This window comes from Erithacus rubecula, assembly GCF_903797595.1.
Source record: "Erithacus rubecula genome assembly, chromosome: 1".
NCBI lineage: Eukaryota > Metazoa > Chordata > Aves > Passeriformes > Muscicapidae > Erithacus > Erithacus rubecula.
In genome coordinates this window covers 68,607,771-68,629,957 of record NC_136658.1, presented here as the reverse complement: position 1 = coordinate 68,629,957, position 22,187 = coordinate 68,607,771, and the positions used below count along the sequence as shown (strand labels likewise).

The following is a 22,187-nucleotide window of genomic DNA, read 5'->3' as shown; positions in this document are numbered from 1 at the left end:
AATCCTTCCAAAATTATGCCCAAGTTCAAAAGGGCTAGGAAGTACGTGTGATCCACTCCAATGAGATCTGCACACTTTGGTCCATCTGGACCTTATTCAAATGCTTAAATGAAACCAGCTGAAAAACTAACTTATAAAATAGCAAACAGTGGGTTAGAAAGCTGTTAAAAGCACAAGCAGCAGCAATACAAAGTCTCAAGAAAAAGTACTTACAGAAATCATTAGAAGTATGAAAAATTATCTAATATAATAATCTAAAACTTGGTATTCAAATATCACCTCAAATGATAGCCTGGGATAGAAACTTTAGAATCATTGTGGCACTAACCATATTTAATTTTAATAAAGTTTCTAAACAGAAGAATTGGACACTAAATTCCTTACGTAGCATTTTTTAAATTATTAGCAGGTTAGATTCCCATACCTTTTTTGGAAAGTATCAATGACTTGATGTGGCAACTTACTCTAGACTAGGTGTACATTATGAAGTGTAATATGTAATACTATCAATATGTTCACACAAATATTTAACATTTAAATCAAACAAAGCAACACTAGTACTTTTGAAATGCAAACTAAGATACACCATTTTACATTGCAAATAAGGCCTTACTGAGATAATGAATACTTATTGAACAAAATTACATGCAGTAAGAGTTTGAGAGAGAGAACACTGTTCCTGTGGAAGCTGTTCATTCTCATTTCCTTAATGAACTGACAGTACACCAAATAAACCAAGACATGGAAGTTCAATGTCTGTTTTCTGTTATTTTCAAGATCCAATTTGAAATAAATGAAATTATAAAATATTTTAAATGTCTTTCTATCCTGAAAAGTGGCTAGTAAAACTGGAAGTCAAAACTGCAGTTAATACAAAATTTAAATAGTGACACTTTTATTTTTTTTCCCTTACCATGGCTGATTCTAGCTTTACCAAGAGGCAAAAGCTGCAAAATTTTCTTACTCAGGCCAGCAGATACAGAGCAGGGAACCAACCTGCCTAGCAACAATAGTTTTTGGCAGTCATTTTTCAGAATTTTTCAACTCAAAACTCTAATGTGATAAACTTCAATGCAATTCTATTCGTTTTTAGAGTATGAAAACTCTCAAACAGCACAAAACATGTTGATCTTGTTGAAAAATGGGAAAGAGTCGTACTGCATTTGAGAGCACCTACATTCACAAGCTGCTTGCCACAGAAACAAGTTTTAGTGCAAACTGTTCATGATATAATATATTGTATTTATAACAAAGACACCAATAAAGTCAGTAAATGATGGATTAATTTTGGAGCAAGATCCAAAACTCAATTCCTAATTACTGCAAATACATATCAAAAGTATCTAAGATACATCCAACTTATACTTTAAAAAGAAAATGCCAGAACTTTATAACAAAGACTTTTTAAAATTTTTGTCCAAAAAACCCCAAAACAATGCCAATAGCCTCTACTGTAGTCCAATGTAGAAGGGAATAATTTCAGAGTTTTGGGACTGAGAGCTGGTAATAGGTTGACTTTTTGCAGATACTGATGAAGTTGCTAACCCAATATTAACATCCTAAGCAGCATAAGGAGAAGCCAAAGCATACAAAAACAGCAAACACATGCAGAAAAACTTTCTATAGAAACTGCCATGATGCGTTTTAGTTAAATTCAGTGAAACTTGGAGAAGTCTTAGCAATGTCTATTTTTCTGTATTCTGTGAAAATGGATAATTCGGTATTATATTCACACCTTATAATGTAAAATATTTATTCTTTATGTATTTTGGATTTCTGTAATGCAACTGTAGATGAAAAATATATAGCTCTTCTGTAATGACAGAAGTATTTCCACTTATTGCACTGATACTGTGCAATAAAAATACAAAACTAAAACATGACATCATGAAATAGTGACAAAGCACATTACCCTCACACAAAATCTTGAAGATAATCACCCATCCATCTATGACAAACATTGTCCTCTCATTTAGGGGACTGAAATTATTGCTAGTAAAAACTACAAAGATACACCTATTTAATCATTACATTTATAGACTGACATTTTACATCTAGGAAGCTGTATGATTAAATCATACAGCTGTCAATCATGCACACAGAATAAACACAGTAAGACAGAAATGGGACAGCAAAAGCATAACCAGCTGTTTGTGTGCACAAACCACCCTCATTCTTTCTGCATGCCCCTGCAGTGACAGAAAACAGACAGGATTTCAGAGCTGACCTCCTTGGACTTACACTCAGGTAAGTTTGAAGAAGTGCATTAAACAAAGAAATTTGTAGTGCATATGCACTATACTCAAAACACAAATGAAAGGAACCTCAGAACTCTGCTTTCAGGACTGTAATTGAGAGTGCATTGAACCACTTAACTCCATAGGCAGGCCAAACAGTGTCCACTACTGAGTCCAGAGGGAAAAGGTGGAGAAAGGAGTCATACCTGATAAAACTTACTGCAACTTCATGGATGTCTCATGATGAAACTATGGAGAAGTAACTGATTATGTGAAGTGATTAGAAAACAAGCATAAGTGGCAATGATAACACACCTTGCATTAAACTGAAAACATAATTACCAGTTGAACAACTAACAGGTGGATAGAAGGTAAAACACTTCACAGTCACTGCCTGGCTGCCTCCTTTACTTTGTTTTGCTACATTTTTAGAATACAAAAGCCTCCCGTTTTGTTTTTATTATTGTTTTACTTAATTTGCAATTCCTACACTACATCAAGTCACACTGATTTTTAGAATTATTCTGTCTGACATTGACACGCAGTGGATCTCTTAGCAGACGAGAGGTTGAAACACAGTATTAGTTAGGTCCCATTTTCAGGACTCAAAATTTGTCACTCAGAAGGGGCACAGCTAAACCTTTCATAGTCTGCATCTTTGTATGATGACTTTAGATTCAAAAAGCCATTCCTTATCATCACCCTCTTTTCTCAATATGTTAATACAATGTAAATGACTGAAAATTTAAGAGATATGGCAGAAGTCTCTCATTCCTACCCAAGATCTTTGTCCCACTAAATCATGCTGCATCATTGCTGAGGTACTGGAATACAGACACTTGGTAAACCTGCTGGAACACTTGGCTGTGAAAAATTTCATTTTAACACTGCCTTTTATCAACAGAAATTACCATTCTAGTACTAATCATGATAACTTCAGTCTTTTTTTTTTTTAACTGTGTGAAAATTGACACAGTATGTTATATGGGGAAAGTCTTTGTTTCCTTTTAAAAAAGATAAATCTTATTTCCCTGACCTGACTCCATAAAGTGTCAAAGTATGCTCAAGTGCCTAAACTGTTAAGACATTGCATTAGTGTAAACTGCATGCCATAAAAAAATCATTCCTGTCTTTGTAAAAAGCTAATTTCATAGACATTGAAAATACTTTATTTTCTTTTTGCAAAAAAAACGCTTAGAAGATCCTACTTCTGATACCCCTTATTTATTCATAACCGAGAACCAAAAAAAAATGCAGACCAAACATGTAACTTCTGTCTTTCAAATATATTGCATTTACAGCTTTGCTTTGGTCTAAATCTTACTTGTAGTAAAGTATCATTCAACCCACCACAAATCAATTATTTTTAACTTTTGAAAGGAGTATTGGTAAACATTACTGAAATTGCATAATACCCTGTAATATGGATTACCAGGAATAACTACCAAGAATAAAAACTCAAGTTTAATTAAGTTATTAATTTGTAGGTTAATATAGGAAAGTCCTTGTCCTTGTTTCTAATATGAATACTGATTTGGCAATGACAAGTTGAAAAAATGTGCATGAACGTTTTTGCCTTTATTTCCATACATTGTTACTGGTTTTATGAAAGAGCAGCTGTAAACAAAATCCTTCCATAAATTCAAATACAAGGTAATGTGATAATTCACTCTTCTGACAACTTTTAATATCTCTGGGATGAGATGTCACTAGGAAGAGTAATACTGCAATAGAATCATTACATTTGACATTTTGGGGGGTCACACTTCCACACAAAAGAGAAGTAAAAAATCCAGCTTTATTGTTCAAACCCACAAAGTATGAGAGGGTGGGTGCAACATGGATGAACTGAGTAAGCAGTGAGGGTGGTATAATTTGTGGGTTCCTGTGACATTAACAATGTAAGTCCAGTGAATGGCACCATCCAAGTATTGCAAGTCACACATCTACTGCCACTTGCTTGTTCAATCTGTATCACACAAAAAGTAGGAATGCTTCTTACTGTCACTACTATAGAGGAAACTAGGTAGTTTGATGGGTTTTAGTTAAAAATGCAAAATAAAGTATTCTTTAGCAATTTTCTAAGGGAGAAAGATTGCACCTTTTTGTCATACAACTCTTGAGGGGCACAGCAGACATTTTCTGAATCTTCATGCTTTCAGATACTTACCTGACAACATCCCTTTCTCAAATCAAACAAAAACATTGCATTGTCTCAAAAAACCACCTAAAAGGTTGTCTGATAAGGTGCTACAGCAAAGCCTAGTGGCAAAACCAGACACAATTTGATTGTCCCACAATTCTTAACACTTTTCACAACCTCCTGGTACAGCCAGAGCATTGCTATTTAGTTTCTCGTTAAGGGTCTGACTTCAAATCTCCCTTTTGCATGTGATCCAGCAAGTTCCTTCTGCATGCCATCAGGAGCATCATGTGGCTGTTAACAGAAATCAATTTCAATGTGTCCCCCACTGAATTGGAATTCTCACCTGGCAGGTAATAGGCTTTCAGAGTCATCTACATACCAGTCATTATAAAGAGACACCGATGTTCCTGAATTTTGTATTTGCAATTGTTTGGTCAAGATGCCAACTCCTGATACTCACTGTGAGTGTGATACTCACACGTTTAGATAGCAGCTGCATTGTTCTACATTTGTATGAAATTTCCCAGGTGCGTTCTGGGAAAGTGAAATTTTGATCCAAGAACTGAATGCTGAAAACCACAGAAGTAAGAGACCATGCACATCAGCACAACACAGCAATTACTTAGCTATTTTCTTACTTTCACTTTACATAACTTTTAACTTTACATAAACAGGAAATTATTCCAAACCTGTGGAGTTCAAGAAACAGCGCATACTCCATTCATTAAATAACTGAGAACAAACCAACACAAATTATGACCATTTTAAATCCTTTTCAAACCTATGCAGCAGAATTTCAAGTGAATTCTCAGGAACTAGACATGGGCATAAGTACCACAGAAAAAGCCCAACACCTACAGGTATAAGGACCCAAAAGCAGAACCCATCACTCCCACATAAGGTGCTTGTTTTAAAAGAAGTAATTCACTGCACTCCTTTTCCTGGTTTCCCCAGAGATAGTTAAGCACTGCACAACTCATCAATCTGAAGCAGCATGAGCATACCATCTGTAGTTCTTTAAAAACTTTGACAGCTGACTGTCATACTCACTATTACACAACTTTGCATTCCTAATCCATGTCCCTGCAACACACAGCAAAGTTCTAGCACTACCAGCTTGTTCCACAACATGATGTGTCTTCACATAATATAGCAAATACACATTTGCAAATTACTGACAGCTAATCAAACAGAGTATCTTCAGAGTACTTAAACCTACTGTAAGTTTACAATGGGAATCAATTCATTTAATGTTTAAGTGAAAGAGTTTTTCCCTTCAAGAGAAGTTACTGCTTATTCAGATACATAAAGATGCTTAATTTACAAATCAGACTGGTATGATGTGGCTTTGTGCCAAAACCTCCATGCAACTCTTCAAAAAAACTTTAAGAAAATTTTAAAAAATCTTAAAGAATTCAATGGTAATTTTGATGGAAGGATTAAAAAGGAGGGTTAATAAACATATATATGGAAATGCCTATTCACAAAATACCAAAAAGATATTTCTCCAGAGAGCTTACTTATAGAAAACCAAAATTAAAAAGAAGAAATGATTTCTGAAAAATCCCACAACTGCAATGAAAACAGATCTTAGCCTTTTCTTTCCCAAAAGGCTACAGACAGGAAAATCTGGCCTGCATTCTATTCATTGAGAATTTATAATCCAACAGAAGAATTTTGGGGCAGCTTAACAAATACTCCATGTCTAGAAGTCCACAACAATGAGATTCTCATCTTCTCTGAAGTGAAATCTTACCTTTAATATGAAATAATCCTAACATAATTACATAACTAGAAGAACTAAATGAACCATTACAACTTAAGAGACCCAGCCAATTACACTGAATTGTCAAATTAAATATATGATGAACCATTCATTGAAACTGTAAGAAAGTCTCCCCCTCAAAATTCCTACAAATAGCAAAAATGATCAGTCACTTTTGCTGTCCTCCAAATCAAGTGTTAAAATACAGATAAAACAAAGAATTCTTTCCCAATGTGAAATCTTTGCATTACCATCTGCTCCCCAAGGGGATGGTGATGGAAATCACAGAAAATATCTTTTCAATTCAGCATTCTTGAAACAGACTGAAAAGGACTCAGCCTTCATTATACTGTCATATGTAGGCACCAGTGAAAATACATAATGCAATTTTCCTGTGTTCAGTTCAAAATGATCTTATATAATCCTTCATCTTTTTTGAGGCTCATGTATTCAAAATTTAACTTTTTCTTAATAGGTTCTTCTAAACCATAAAGAATCTTTAAAATAATCCCAACACAACTCTAATATTCATTAGTTACGAAGATGAGAATAAATTACATGATGACTGATACCATTCTTACATGAACATCAGAAAACACCAAGCATTGTAATTTCCCTGTTTCCAACTATTAAAATATTTATAACTACATTATAGAATCTTACATATACATGCTTCCCATACTTCACATGCAATGCTTTTCTTCAAATCACTGCAGAAATGTTTCAATACAAGAGATGAGTCTGTTATTAGTCACCAATGCACAGAGTACTTAACATTGTAAAAAAGGGAAATATTGCAAAAAAGAAAAAAAATTCATAGAATGAAGTTCATCTTCTAAAAGCATGAGGTACAAATGCAGTTATGTTGTGAAATGAAAAAAAATTAGCAAACTTTTAGCTACTTACATAATATATTATCATAATTTCTTATTTATTTTCCATGGCAAAGAAAGAGGCATTAGAGACAATAGTGAATTACTGTTTTGAGACAACACTTGCAATTTTTAAGTGCTATGAAATAAGGCATTTAAATGCACTACAGTAGTATTAAACCACACTATTTAGCTCCATTTTTAAATTCTGTGTCTTTATTGCCTGTAGTTCATAAAGTTATCCTTCAGCTTTTATGTAATTAATGTGTTTTCATGTTTGAACATCTAGAATTGACAGACTTAGTTAAATTACCTCTGGTATCCCCAGTTTTCTACATGCATCCAAAAAGTTTTCCACGTTTCTCCTGCATTTGGCCATGCTAAGTTTAGGCTGTAGAACAGAAAAAAAAAAAAAGTCTATGGCAAAAGAAGTCATGAAGAACAAACTTAACTGTAATTAACAGGCTCACTCATTTTAAAATTTTTATGTACCCACAAATTTTTAGTAGCTATACACAATATTAATATGTCTGAAGAATCAATATCCTATTGCTCTAGAATCTCAAACACTTCTATAATTTGTCTTGCTCAGGACTATTCACCCAATACTTACAGAAGTATCATGTTACTGAAAAGAAAAAACAAACCCAAACTCCTCACTATTCCTGTTTTTCAACATCAGATGTGAAACAACAGTAATTCCTGAATAACCACTTAAACCAAGAATTCACTGTAGTATCAAGGAATATTCCAGGCTAAAGTAACTTGAAGGCTGTTTCAAGGAAGAGAACATCAATATAAAATTGAAACAAAATGAAAAAAAAAAAAAAAAAAAGCGCATTTTGTTACAGAAAACACCATAAGATAATTATTTTAAAAAAATAAGCATGGGAAGTTTTTACCCCAGAAATTCAAGTTTGCATATTTTGGCAATGTCATATTTTTACCAAAGATAGAAATTATTTTAAGTCAGGGAATAGCAGAAGAAATTCCACTAAAATATCTGAGAAAATAAATTTTTCTGAAATCTGTATTCTTGGAATTTCTACAGATTGCCTCCACAATCCACATGGTATTCTCAGAATTGAGTATCAGGGTATATATGACAAAATTTACCAACATGCACATTTAATGCACAAATGAAAAAGGCAAATAGTCTGAAAACATACAAAACCTCTTCAGAAGCAGACTGTTACCAGAAATCTGGAACGATTATCTATTCAAGAAATAGACAGAGAAAACACAATAGTGTTTTCCTAAGTTTAAAGAAGTGCACACAGACTTTATGAAATCTTCAGGTCCTTAGATTTAGGCAAGCCTATAATTAATAACTACCTTGCAAGTTTCTGTCTGCAGGTGCATTGAACTCAATAGGACAATTCTCACTGAAGTCAACCTCACATTTTTTCAATCAACAAAGGAGGGTCTAGTTTTCTTTTTTAAGAGTGTACTAGAATAAAAATTTCATACTGTTATGAACAGAAATGCCATTACGAAAACACCTGATCTTGATGTTAATCATGGACAAGGCAAGATAATTTTGTTCATTTATAGATGTGCTTGTATATATACACACATATAGCTAGACCATATATATAAATGTGTCATCAATAAAAGTTAACGAGCATTTGAATTTGCAATCATATAAATGTTACCTTTAGCAGAAAACATCACTCATTGAGCAGTAACACTGTTTATGTACCCAAATATCACTTGGGAATGAAACAGTAATCAATAAAACATTACAGGGCAGCAAGAAGCACTCAACTTACTACTGCTGGTGAGGGTACATGAATGCTCCCAACAGACCGAGGGCGAACGTGATTTACTAAATGGCACAGAACGACACCATCCATCAGAGCTGAGCCCAGGTCTTCAGGCAAACAAATCTTTAGTCTTGTTTCTATGTTCTGCAAAGAAAGAATGCAGGCACACTTTGATACAGAAATGGAGGAATGGAGCAAAAAGGGAATAAATACTCCCACTGTCTATACTGTAAGCACATAGGCAGATTTGGAGATTTTCATAACAAAAAAACTCCATTTATATAACTAGTTCTTCAGAAGCTAAACCTTATGCTGGTCACTGAACAATATAAAATTCCTTAAAAGAACTCAACATTGCAATGCTGCTGCCACAATATACATCTATTTTTATATCAGGAAGTATAAAAACACATCTGCATGCAATTAGTCGTGACTGAACTGCACATGGCTCCTTTCTTTCACCATTCCCCCATGTTTTCTTATCCATCTTAAATTTTCTTTACCAGCAGCACATTGAAACAGAACTACATTGTGTTAATGATTGTACAAGCAGAGAATAAAAGGCAATCTTTCCCTAGTAGCCTAAAAACTACTCAGGAAGCATTAGAGTGAACAGAAAAACAGGTAAGGGAAGGTAAAACATTCAGATGTAAAAGAGAAATTCTGGATACCTGTTAAGAAAAACAGAAATCTCAAAGAACAGAATTTAATAATGCAAAATAAAATACTTTTGAAAACATTTAAGAATTAAAAAACACCAAACCCATAGATTGGAGCACAATTCAGGAAACATATCATATATAACAATCTTGAAAACATTTCAACTCTACACTCAGAGCTAATTACTCCCATTATCTTTAAATAGATATTTCTTAGGTGAACCTCTTAATGTCATTACTCTCTATTAATATGCTACTTCAACTGGTTGAATATGAATATCTATTAATAGATAATTCTTTTTAGAATAAAAGAAGTAGGTTGGAAGGGACTTTTGGAGGTCACAGTCTAACAAATTTGAAGTTACACCAGAGCCCTGGTTAGTTAAGTTGTGGATATCTGTAAGGACACAGAGCCCTCAAAATCTCCAAGCAACTTTATTCAATGTTTCACTTATGACAGTGAGTTTTCTCCTTATAACTACCTAAAATGTCTTTCTCTGCAATTTGTACCACTGTTTTTCATGGGGTTGCTGTGAATCTTTGAAAAGCCTGGCTTTACACTTTCTCTTTTACAACCCTTCAGTCACATTCCAAAACTCTAAAGCAAGAAATCCAATCTAAAGAAATCCAGCTCTTCACTTCTTCCTCATACATCCTTTTTTGGATGGCACCACTATGAAATAATCTCCACTGAAGCACTCTGGTGTTTCATTATGTTTTCACTTTTTTTCTTTTACTAGAAATACTGCTCAAGTACTGCCATGTAGGTTTCACAAGTTGCAAACAGGAGAGTACGTGTTCACTAATATAACATTTTACTTTCACCTTGGTTTAATTTACCAATCAGAAAACATTTTTGGTATATAAGTACATAAAAGAATACGCTTTGAGACTGTTTTTCCAAAACCTGTTACAAAAAGATTTATATAAATCAATAAATTAAAAATTTATTTGTTAGAAGACTAATTTGTCTGTTGGGAGACTATTCAGCATAGATCAGGGTACACTTTATTGGAGCACAGTGCATCTACAATACCAACTCATGCCGGAGTTCATGACTCTGTGGAGTCTCACTAAATGCTAACTTACCATTAAAACAATTCAAAAGCAAAATTTACTAATATATGTATTTATTGAATAAAGTACAAACTTCATGACTTATGTGTTCTGAGCTGTTTTCTTGTGCAGTACATAACCAAGTGCTCTAGTGGTTACTAATGTCACTAAAGAACCTGGTATATCTAAGAAGTTTTATTAATTTGAAAATCTCACTTTATATTTTCAAACATGGTCAGACTTCTAGCTCACTGACTTGTAATCAAACTTCTCACACGAAAAAAAATAATTTGCAATCCAGGACATGATATCAGGGTGAGAGCAAGGAAGGATAGTGCATGGAGCTGAAGGTCAGTAACACATTAAACCAGCATTACTGGTAATACCTAACACTGCATAGAGATATCCTTATCACTTCTCCACAATCATGCCTGACACAGTCAATAACCTTGTTCTACTTTTCACTGTGAGGATTAACTAATTAGGTGAACTAATGCACAAAGCAAGAATCTTGCTGAAATTATTTATGATTATTTTTAGGAACTTGGAGACTTGCTACAACTTGTGGTAACTCTTCGAAGAAATGTTAAAAAGTTCTATTGATGCTGCTGAACAGACTAGGCTCAGAATAATTACAAACTATTGCAGTTTATTACTTCTACTTCCCCATTACCACATTTTCTTCCCCATAAATACCAATAAATTTGTCTCATCTAATTCCTGCATCTTGTCCTTTTGGCAAGTTTAGAATTGATAATATACTGCACTCTATCAGCTATGTTAAATCTTCAACAAGACCAGTTGTGTTAAAAAAAACCTCCAAGTCTGCAGGGTAAAGTTAGGTTAATTGATACTTAGAATAGGTGAGGGCCTGAGGCAAGACAATGCAAATCTAGAAGTCCACATAGCTCTACATAAAATTCCACCTTTTAATCACTTTTTCTAAACAGAAAAAGGTGAACTCTGTTGCTTTAAAATTGAATAGTATCAGATATGTTATTTAAAACAAACTAATAATTTTTCAATTAGCCATTCCATGAACAAATAATCTTGTAATTTAGCTGTGAAGTGAAAATTACCTTCAGGGTTACTTTCAGGATTTGCAGTAATACCCTCTGTTCTGTTACTGGGATATAACTGGAAACCTTTACAGGTTCAGACTTGTAACATTCCTTGCACCAAAGGTTGTCATCTCTTATTTTTTAAGCACAATTAGGTGTCACAAAAACATTGCAACCAAAGTATTAGTTGTGTAACACAAATCCTATGCACTAACTTTTCCATCAGGCTCTAGCATTCAAGACAATGTATCAGGAAATCACCTTCCAAAAATCTGTTTCAGATTTTCCACTGGTGAAATATTGATTTAATTTCTAAGAAAGTTCTTTCAAGCATTAGTTATCTACTTTCAGCTTTAACTAATAAATTTCACTATACACTTTGACATGCAAAACGGAAGATTTTTCCAGTTATCTGAAAATAGTTCCTACACCTCTCTCTCTCAAGTGCTCACTTTATCCTTTCTGATTAAATTAAATAAATCATTAATTCCATCAGTGCAAAGCATGCTGATTAACTGGATGTTATTCAGGTAACTCCCATTACTATTTCTCATTTTTACAAAATCTTTCCTGAAGTACAGACATCCGATTGTGATTAAGAACTTCAGCAATAGTCTCATCAATGTGATTTGCAGAAATATAATTGCCTCATTTAATCTTTCTTATATTTTCCTCCTTAGGCAATTCTTCCAAAGAAACATTAAAAAAAGACATTCCATCAGCATTAATTAATTCTACCAAGACTCACATACCTCACGTAGCTGTTCCACAAGCTCTCTCTCTTCTCTCATCTGCTCCATTTTCCTTCGAATTGTGAACTGTGGATCTATTGATTCCAAATTTCTTTGTGGTCTTAAGAACACTGTTATTTTTAAAAAGAGAGATTTTAGTTTAAGAACAAACACTTTGATTTATTTATTTCTAAATTAAACAAAATTCTTAGGAACTGTCTCCAGCAAAAACAGATTTTTTTCTTTGTCCTAAGGAGGATAGAAAAATCTGATCTTGGATTACAATTAAGAATGGCTGCTTTTTGGATATTGCTCTGGACAGTGTCCTGAGCATCAATAGTGTGGACAATTTATCATCCAAATCTTAATCTCAACAGGCAAGTTTTGTCAGATGATTAAGCACCAGCAGTGTCCCTTCGAGTGTCTGATCTGTACAACACTTTGTATTTAACATGGCAGGAAACACCTCTTAAGTAGAACTCTCTCCTAACAAGATGCTGAATTGTGTAAAAAGCTGTGACAAGCCTCCTACACAGAATAAAATGCTTACTAGATAAGGTTATGCTAAAAAAAAAAAAAAAACCAAAAAAAACCAAACAACCCACCAAAGACAAATGTAGGAAGACTCAACCATCCAGTAAGAGCCCATACAAAGAAGTTGTATTGCAAATGTAGCACAAACTCTTGGCAGTTCTCCTTCCCACCAGTCCTGTTGACTCTATCGCTTTGCCCACAATAGAGTTCCCTGAAATCATTACATTTCTGCAAATATGCACCTCTGCCCTTCCATTTCTGCATTGAATGGTTCAGAAGAACAAGATGTACAGCCAAAATGCAACTGTCCCTGTTTGTGACTTGGTTTGTCATCTTACACCAGTGTAGTCATGAGGAATCCCAACTGTGTGCAGGCTCACCTGTGTGCAGGCTGTTTAAGTAATGAGATGATTGATCTAAGTTACTTCTCCAGCCAAAGGGACAGACAGACAGCACCTATGGCACTTCAGACAAAAGGCAGAGTTCTTTCTCCTAGCTACTATAAAAACCTTAAGGCAACAAACTCCTTGCATATCTTTAATCTATTCAACTGAGGCATCAAGAGAATAAACCATGGCCAGTTATTTCAGCAAGGAACTTGCTTTTTTCCACTACTTGACTCATACACTCCTAATCTACTTTTTCTCAGGGAACTAGAATTTGCTACATTTCTCTTAAATCACTGATTTCTGGAATGCCATATTAATGCTATTTGTTGAACAGAACTGCTTTTAAATAGAACACCTAATATTACAGTTCTATATTAGTAAACTCTATTCTTCATAATATCATCAGAAATCCCAGAGGCAGAAGGGGAGAGCGTCCTGTAAAGAATGTGCAGGACTAAGAAATACAGAGAGTGACTGCAGCTCAGTTCCCTTCTCCATGTGGACAACATCCTCAACAGTGTCACCATTTAGAAGGATCTACACAGAGGTGCACACATCATAAATAAAAACATTCCTCATGCTGACCTGCCACACAAAGCATGAGAATAGCAGACCCACACCTTCAGATGCAAAAGGCCCACAGTTTTATTGATAATTAGTATTTCACTTTGTAGAAAGCAAACTGGACACTTGGAATTGAATTCTATATCCAAAATAGAGTGTATGAACAAATCCATGCTTCCTAACATTTTGTAGAAAGGTGACAGGTGATTATGCCCAAAAACACAGAGGTTGTTAGAACACTGATATCTAGTGAAAAATAGCTAAAATGTTACTTATGAATCGTATCATTTAAGATGGATACTACAACAACAAAAAAATCTAATCCCAAGTTTTTCAAGAGCAGAAACCCTTATCAAGGACTTCTATTAACTCCAGGCCTGTATTGTATTAAAATTTCTGCATTAGCAACTCTGTAATCATTTACTGAAGACTGTTTCTAAATTTTTAAGAGGTAAAATAAAAATGTCCTATCACATTAATTAAAAACAGTAGCTGCAATTACTAAGATTTTCTAGTTCATTGTACAAGTCTTAACAATTTAGCTTTGCTGCCTATTACAGATGAAATACTGAAGTAAAAATCCTTCTTGAAGAGTAAAACCATGGTTTAAATGGTACTTAAAAGCTACTGTAGCTTTATTAGCAGTAGCAATATTTCAAATAATTATCTACAGAAACAGTAGTATAGAATTATGTTAAATTTACATAGAATTAGAGTATTATTATGGCCTTCGTTCAGTTTGGCCACAGCAATCCTTTTTTAGGCCTTTGTGAAGTCAAAGTTCCAAGATTTACTTCCTTCCAATTTCAGATAAAAAATGTTCCTTACTGAAAGGTATCAGCATTACTTCCTCAATTCCACCATGGGAAAAAGGCAGGCTAATCTCAGGCAGTGAGATACTACAATTAGAAGCTTTTCAATAAAATAAGTTTAATTGATTAATAAACAAAATTTAAAAACCTCCACAGTATAAAGCATTAACTATAACAGTTTTAGTTAGTACTGAATTTTTTTAAAAAGTGTTCCCATAGAGGAAGCTTTGGCAGTCCTAAGTGTTGTTTGCTCCTCAGCATTACACACAATCTCCAGCAAGGGGAGCCCATACTTCACACACACCTGAATGTCTACTTTTCACTCTTTAAAAGAGTTTCTGCTTTTTGAATCCATGCTTAAGCCAGGAGTAGCACTTAAGTAGTACTTGTTCCCTTTATTTTTTTTTTAAGTATTTTGCACAAATGTCAACAAGTTGGATGAATAACAGTTAATAAAATAGTATGTACTCAACATACCACTGTCAAGGACAAAATTCCTGGTGAAAATTTTCATTTCTGCACTGAATTTCAATGCACATTTTGCCACTATTAATTGCATATGAAGGAATTTAGTGTACTGGGTACTTAGTGTGACAACATCATCCTTCAGGCAAACCACAAAATTATTTAACCCGAGTCTAAAAACAACAGAACAAAGAAGATTGGACTATGACAGGCAGAGATGAAGTCACGAGGAAAGTTTATATTTACATTTCTCTTTGATTGACTCATTCTGTCTAAATTTAAGTAATAGAAATTCAGTAGCCCCAACTTAAAAAACTGTAGTTGTAAAAACAATTTCTGCTGTAACACATCATGATAATAAATGCTAACATTTGCTTCTGGCTTAAGATTGGAGTGGCAGGAAGCCTCTATCTATCCCAAACACACAAGCTAGTCTGTGCCATCCCTCCATTTAGAAGACTGAAATACTAACAAATACAGGTTAACACAGATCAAATTCTGCAATAATAGAAGAAGCATCTCTAAGTTTCTCTGTTATAATATTCATGAGTGAAATGTTAACTTAGTTTCCACACCATTCTGAACTAAATTCAGTTTTTTCAACTTACCAGTATCTGAATTCTTATATTCCACACTAATTTCCCTTATGGAGCTGATTCCTTCTGTATGCTACCTTTTATGGTTTTATAACCAATAACACTGAGGCAAATAGGAAATACTCTCAATTAAAGAATGAAACACCCCCTGTGAAGGGGCTTCAGTCCTGAAGTCTTGGGTAGTACAAGTGTGACTTCCAGAGTGAACATCTGGATAGTCAGACAGGAAAGTTTCCTTAACGGTATGCTAATGTTTGCATTTATTAATCAATATTTGTGGTCTTGGTTTCAATCTGATGCTTTTGAGAGTTTTGCTACCTTTGAATACCTAAACACCTTCCTACTTTAGGGCAACTGGCAAATCATGGCCCACTTTGCATATTAGTGCTGTGTCTCAGTGTATTATGACAATACAACTCTGGAGAAAAACAAAACAAAAGCAGCAATAACAGAAGTCTATTAATGTACCTGACCTTCACTGTGAACAGCTTATTAACAGTTTCTATTGGACAGAAATCACTATTTTTGCTTAGTTGATTGTTTCAGCTTTGTTTCTTTATGGATTCATTTGTGTTAGTTATGCACCTGCACCAATAAATGCAGATGGAAGTAGGGTATTTTAATAGTCAGTAACTTCCAAAAAATAACAAGTAAAACATGCAGAAGAGAGAGTGGCAAAATTAACTGCCATTTGAGTACAACTATTACAACTCTTGAAAATATACCAAGTAAATAAACCTACACTGAAAATAGTTCTTGAAATCAGTATCATGGGAAAAGCTGATTTGCCAGAGTAGAAAAGAGTGAAACCTCACTTACTGACTTTTGACACTACATATTCCAGAGCAAATTAAAGTGCATCCTCTGAGGAATTTAGCCTTATAAACATCCCCTGGAGAGTACTGTATTTTGCCCTTAGCCATGTAGGGCATTCACCACATACTCATGTTTCTGAAAACAGAAAATTAAGTAAATTATATTTGGAACACCTACCATTGTCACTGTCTCCTTCAGATGGGATACTGTAGCTAAAGTTGTCCCATGTTTGTGCCTGTGTAAGTGTGTTGAAGGAGATAGGAGGAAAACTGAGGGATGGGTCTGTTGGAGGGGAGTGATAACCAGTCCAACCATGGTGGTAATAAGGACCGGAGGGGGATAAAAGTGGGCAGCAGCATTTCATATATGGCATCAGGATTGTATGGTAATGGCAAAGATGTAATTCAAAGGTGATTAATACAAAATGTATAAATTTTGAGAGAAGAATGAGAGATGGTGCAGAATAAAAAGAATGAAAAGTTAAATGTTAGTATTTGCAAATCATACATTATATGTGCAGTTAAGGCTGTTAAGTTTAGCAAGATCATTGTAACCATAGCACTTCACACAACTCGTTAAAACCAAGTTTTAAGAAAATGTACCCATAGATTTTACATTATAGCCTGATAAAAAACTTGATTCAGAATCAGAAGATAAATATACCAGCCATGAAGTTTCAAGAAGGAAATTTCCATAGAATAAGATTTTTTTATATTTGTGTAACTATATAATAAGAACCTTTCTCACAAAGAAAATTTACATCCATATGAAAATATAATTACAATTTCCTAGCTGATCTTGAAAGTAGCAACTACATTATTACTTGGATTCTCATATTGTTGAAGGATCTTCAGCAAGTACATGTACCACAGATGTTCTCCTTCCATTTTAATTCATTAGTAATAAATTAAGAGCTAACTTTTTTTCTTGCTAGCTCCCCCAGCAATAAATTCAAATCTACAATGGGTTCACCACACTATGCAAATATTGGTCCTCCACAACTTTTACAGACTTCCCAGGGACATGAACAGGCATAGAATACCCCCCAAAATCAGATACTGAGTTTGTGCAACAAGCTTTGTCAACATTGCATCACAGTCTTCTAACAAGCACAAGTCATCAATTATTTGACTGGGGTCCCTGAAGTACACAAAGCTGTACATTCACACAGAAGCTGTAACAGTCTGCAGATGACTGTAAAAGCATGTCATGCCTACAGTTCATGGCTACCATGAACTCATTATGGAGCTAAATTGGGGCAGCAATACAGCCCCTGTTCTCCCTAACCATTCTGTCTTCTCTCCTTTAACTAGTCACACCACCACCTCTTACAGATACTCAGATCCTTCTGTGGAAAGATTTATTTCTTCCTTACCACACCTACTCTGCACTTCTGTCTCTTGTCTTGATTGTGGCAAGGATTTCCACCTTAGCTTTCCTCAAACCTCCACTCTACAGTGTTTCAGAACTGGATATGGACACCCTTAAGATATCTCCTTCCTGAATCTCTTCAGTGTATCATCCACCCTTTCAAAGTTTAATACTGCTTTCCTATTTTCTGACAGAGATTTAAATCTCTTTTCTGCCTTTCACAGTGATGTTGTTCCTTAAATGAACTCCTCCTGTGTCTGATCATAATGTTCCTTATCACTCCTGCAAAAAGAATAAATTAACTCATTTCTTGTTTTGCTACATGTATCTCCACATTCATCTACTGAATCCTAAACACAGGCAACATTCATGTTCCTCAGACCAAACTAAAGATTATAAACTACCTTTGCTCTAAATGCTAACCCATAAACATAAATCAATTTAAGATTGCTATGTAGATCTAAAAGCAATCAAAACCACTTAACCACAAAGTAAAGTTTCAGTAAGCACAGAAAGTCCCTCTTTTCTACCATTCCAAACTAACATTCAGAAGGAACTTAATCATGTAGGATTTCTCCTTCCGACAAATTTTGGAATCTGTATTAACATGATAATAATTCAGACAGTGTCACCTTAAACTTCTTTTCAGAGTTCCACAGCTCTGTCTCTCTTTAAACTTTCCCAAAGCTGGGTCACTGCTTCTGGCTATTGGACACCAGATCAGCCAAACTTGAGAGTCAGCACAATTTAAACTCCGTGTCAACACAGGGTAACAGAATTCAGACTTATGGCAAAAGATAAACAGTTTGGAATTCTCAACTATTTTCTGAAGTACACAGATAATGCAGTTAAGGAAGAAAACAAATGGAAAGAATAAATATCCAGAGATAGAAAAAGAGTAATGAGCACTCATACAAGAGAAAAATAGTGTCAAGTGTCAATAATCATTTTATGTTCCAACTAATTTGAAATACAAGCATGTCTACCATAGATACTAACATTTTCCTTCAAGCTCTCTACAAACCACCCAAATTGAAGGCACTAGGTTCACAGTAATGTTATGCTACGTGAACAGTTGCAAGGGAACAACTTCTCACTTCAGAATACAAAGTGTTTTGTGACTTCAAGTTTTGTCAGTGCTTTAGCTTCTGACAGTAGAAGTTTTTTTGTCTGTGTTTCTGTCACTTTTTTCGGCAGAAACTAAGAAACACAGTGACCTAGAAATGGCACAACACAAAAGGAAAAACAACTCTTGATTGCAACATGTATTAGAAGCTGTTCAGATTTGAAGGTCTGGCACATTAAAGATACCACAAGACCTTGGCAATCCTCAATTTCAACAATCAGCACCCCTTTGAACATTTTAATCAATTCATGGATGAAGGAGGGAGAATTTAAATTTATTTGCTATTTTGAATGATTGCTTTTCAGACAGTTAATGCACTTCCCAAGAGGAAAACTACAGCTCTAAGAAAATTGTTTATGTTCAATGGTATTTTTTTAAGGTTTTCTAAATTAATGTGAATTTGAAAGTCCGTACTCCCTGAAAATATTTAAAATACAGAAGGAAATAATCTGAAAATTTAAAAAATCTCCCTTGTTTTTACATTCAATGTAAGCTTCTGACCCTTGGAAAAAATTGTTCAAGAAATGTAAACACATTCATTACCTTTCAAAACATTTTCTTTGGGTACTTTGGGTTCTGTAAGCCATCAGATATGAATTTTCCCAATGTTTTGCCTAGCTTAAAAATGAAAGTATAAAAGAACCTTCAGTCCTGAACACATATCAGTATGTACTAATACAGAAGTTTAAGCCACTGTGGTCTATCCTCTGGAAGCACTTATATTTGTGTGTGTACTTCAAAAAACTGGAATCTTTACCAGAAGTCTAGAACAGTTTACTTTCACCTTTCCAAGAGACATAAACCATTATGAAATTATGAGAAGGATGGAAAGTCAAATAGAAAGCAACATTCATTTTAAATAGATGAAAATAAACACAGTGAAAATAAACTCTCGAATTTCAGAAAAAAAATACAGTTGCATATATTTTCATTGAAAATTTGCCACTATTTTTTCCACCAAGCATGGTGGAAAAAAGATGGACACCTTTTAGCTAGAACACTTCAATGTTCTTTAATGCTTTACTTGGATTTGAGAGATTTATAGAACCAACTAATTCAAATGTAAGCTCTAACAAAGTTAAATAGTTAAAAGTCATTAAGACTATTTACCTTCATTAGAGCTTACATTTCCAGTAATTTTTAACATTTCCCCTAAGGCCATTAAGAACTGAAATGAAAAAAACTATTAAAATACACTATAAACTAATCTGAAAAACTCCTGGACCTCTGCACTAGCTGGGGTCTATGACAATGAAGCAGTATATAATTAACACTTACAAATTCCAAGCAGTGATAGAGTGATTGAAATGCACGAAATCTGTATAAAGTTTTAAAGGAAATACAATGAAGAAACTACAGACCTGCTGAACAAACCAGCTTTAAAAGAAAAAACTTGCAGACTTGACAAACATGCCAGTATTTTCAGTCATGTACTACTTCTATCTGTAAATATTTCTTATGTGTTAGCAAAACACCAGAAGATGAAACAATATGAAGCTTTACTATGCCTTTGCAAGGTTTGATTTTGCTACATGATGCTACATAACTAATATACTGTACTTTTATCTGAAACTGCATGTAAAGTTTTATATTGTCAAGTTCCCCTATCTTAATATGGTATAAATTTATGGCAAGATGATTGAAACTAGACATCATCAGGTGAGAAACTGTGCAGTAATGGATCTTAGTGTATGTAGTGTCTCATATGGAAAAGAAAATAAAGTCACATTATCAAGTTTAATGCAATCATAATGTTACCAAAATACATTACAGTATTGGTAAAGCTTTTAAAACAAATGAACTTCAATTAGTACAGTGCAGAAAATCAGCAAGTTCCAACCAACTGATTTTGGTATTCAATGAGGCCATACACAGCTGCAATACAATCAAGGGATGAACTGTAGGACTTGTGCACATCTGGTCTTGAACCATGTGACTTGGAGGTTTTGTTGCAAAGGACTGCAAACATTGCAAACAGTCTTTCTAGAAATTCTCTCAAAAAAAGAGTCACTAGGCTATTTTGCCTGGTCCTATTCTAGTCATTAAGTGTAAGAAACACAGGCACAGTATGCCAAGACTCAGAAGTGCATGTTAAGCAAACACATTAACAAGAAGTCACAGCCTTGCATATTTTTCCACAAAGCAGCTTCCAGTCCCCAGCAGCAGATTTCACTGTGGGCTCAGAACACAGCCCACATCCTGTGAAAGCAGCAACATGGCCTGGGCCCCTTTGCTTTCACACATCTTTCTTCTGATACTGATATTGCAATACTGCCACTGGACTATGCAATATTACTCAATGTGTAATTTTCAACAGATTCTGGAAGGGCCCATTTGCTCATCATTTAACCCATATTTTAAATTTATGTAGAAATACTAAAACTTCTATATCATCAGGAACAAGACAGACCCAGCATTTAACATTCTAACAATCAAAGAAATCCAGCTGAAAAGATCTAACTGTTTATCACAACTACATGATAAAATTAAAATGTCTTCCTTCACAAAAACAGCTAACACTAAAATAAACCAACAAAAACCAGTTAAATCTATGGGTACAATTTCATAAATATTTTCGCAATGTTTCACCAGCAGTTTCACAAACTGCTGCCATTATTACCAAGTATTTTGTTATGGAAACTACAAGCTTGTAGGGGTTTAGCATCTCTTGATTAAAAGCATTTGTGGTGAATGACAGAAACCAGAACTATGGTCTTAGTATGCTGAAACATACTGAAAACCTACAGCTACTCATTAAAAGTGACATGGCATGACTTAATATTGACTACCTCAGCACAGGGAAGACAAAAACTGAATTAAATCATGTAGCTAATCCAGTTTTTAAAGGAAGCTGTTATCCAAGCCCTCAAATACTTCTCTAAGTTTGGGAGATTTTTTGTTGTTGCTTGCTTTTAGGTTTAGTTTGTTTGTTTTCAAATAAACTGCTACTTGTTAAAAGACTGGTGGTTATGCAGATATAGTGCATTGCAAATTCATTGAACTCAGTTGCTGGCAGAAGTAAAGACTGTAACCTTGCCATAATGCTTTGTGTTTACTCAAGCATACCTAGTGACAGACTCAATAAAGAGAAAATTTTCAGACACAAATATTTTCCAAAATAGCATAATTGTTCACATATATTATTCAACAAAATCTAAACTCTATCCCACATACCGATCAAGCAAAATGACATACTAATTATTTCAATTAGTATGTCAGCA

General features: G+C 34.4%; 1 protein-coding gene across 2 annotated transcripts in view; it reads right to left on the bottom strand.

Annotated features, from left to right (window-relative positions):
* LRCH1 (leucine rich repeats and calponin homology domain containing 1) overlaps positions 1-22,187 on the bottom strand; it is a 115,860-nt gene that overhangs the window by 12,241 nt on the left and 81,432 nt on the right. For both annotated transcript variants that reach the window (XM_079307175.1, XM_079307176.1), the window contains 3 exons: positions 12,315-12,424; positions 8,793-8,930; positions 7,334-7,411 (listed from right to left, as the gene is read on the bottom strand). In XM_079307175.1, coding sequence (XP_079163301.1) covers positions 7,334-7,411; positions 8,793-8,930; positions 12,315-12,424 — 326 coding nt within the window. The remainder of the gene's footprint in view (positions 1-7,333; positions 7,412-8,792; positions 8,931-12,314; positions 12,425-22,187) is intronic.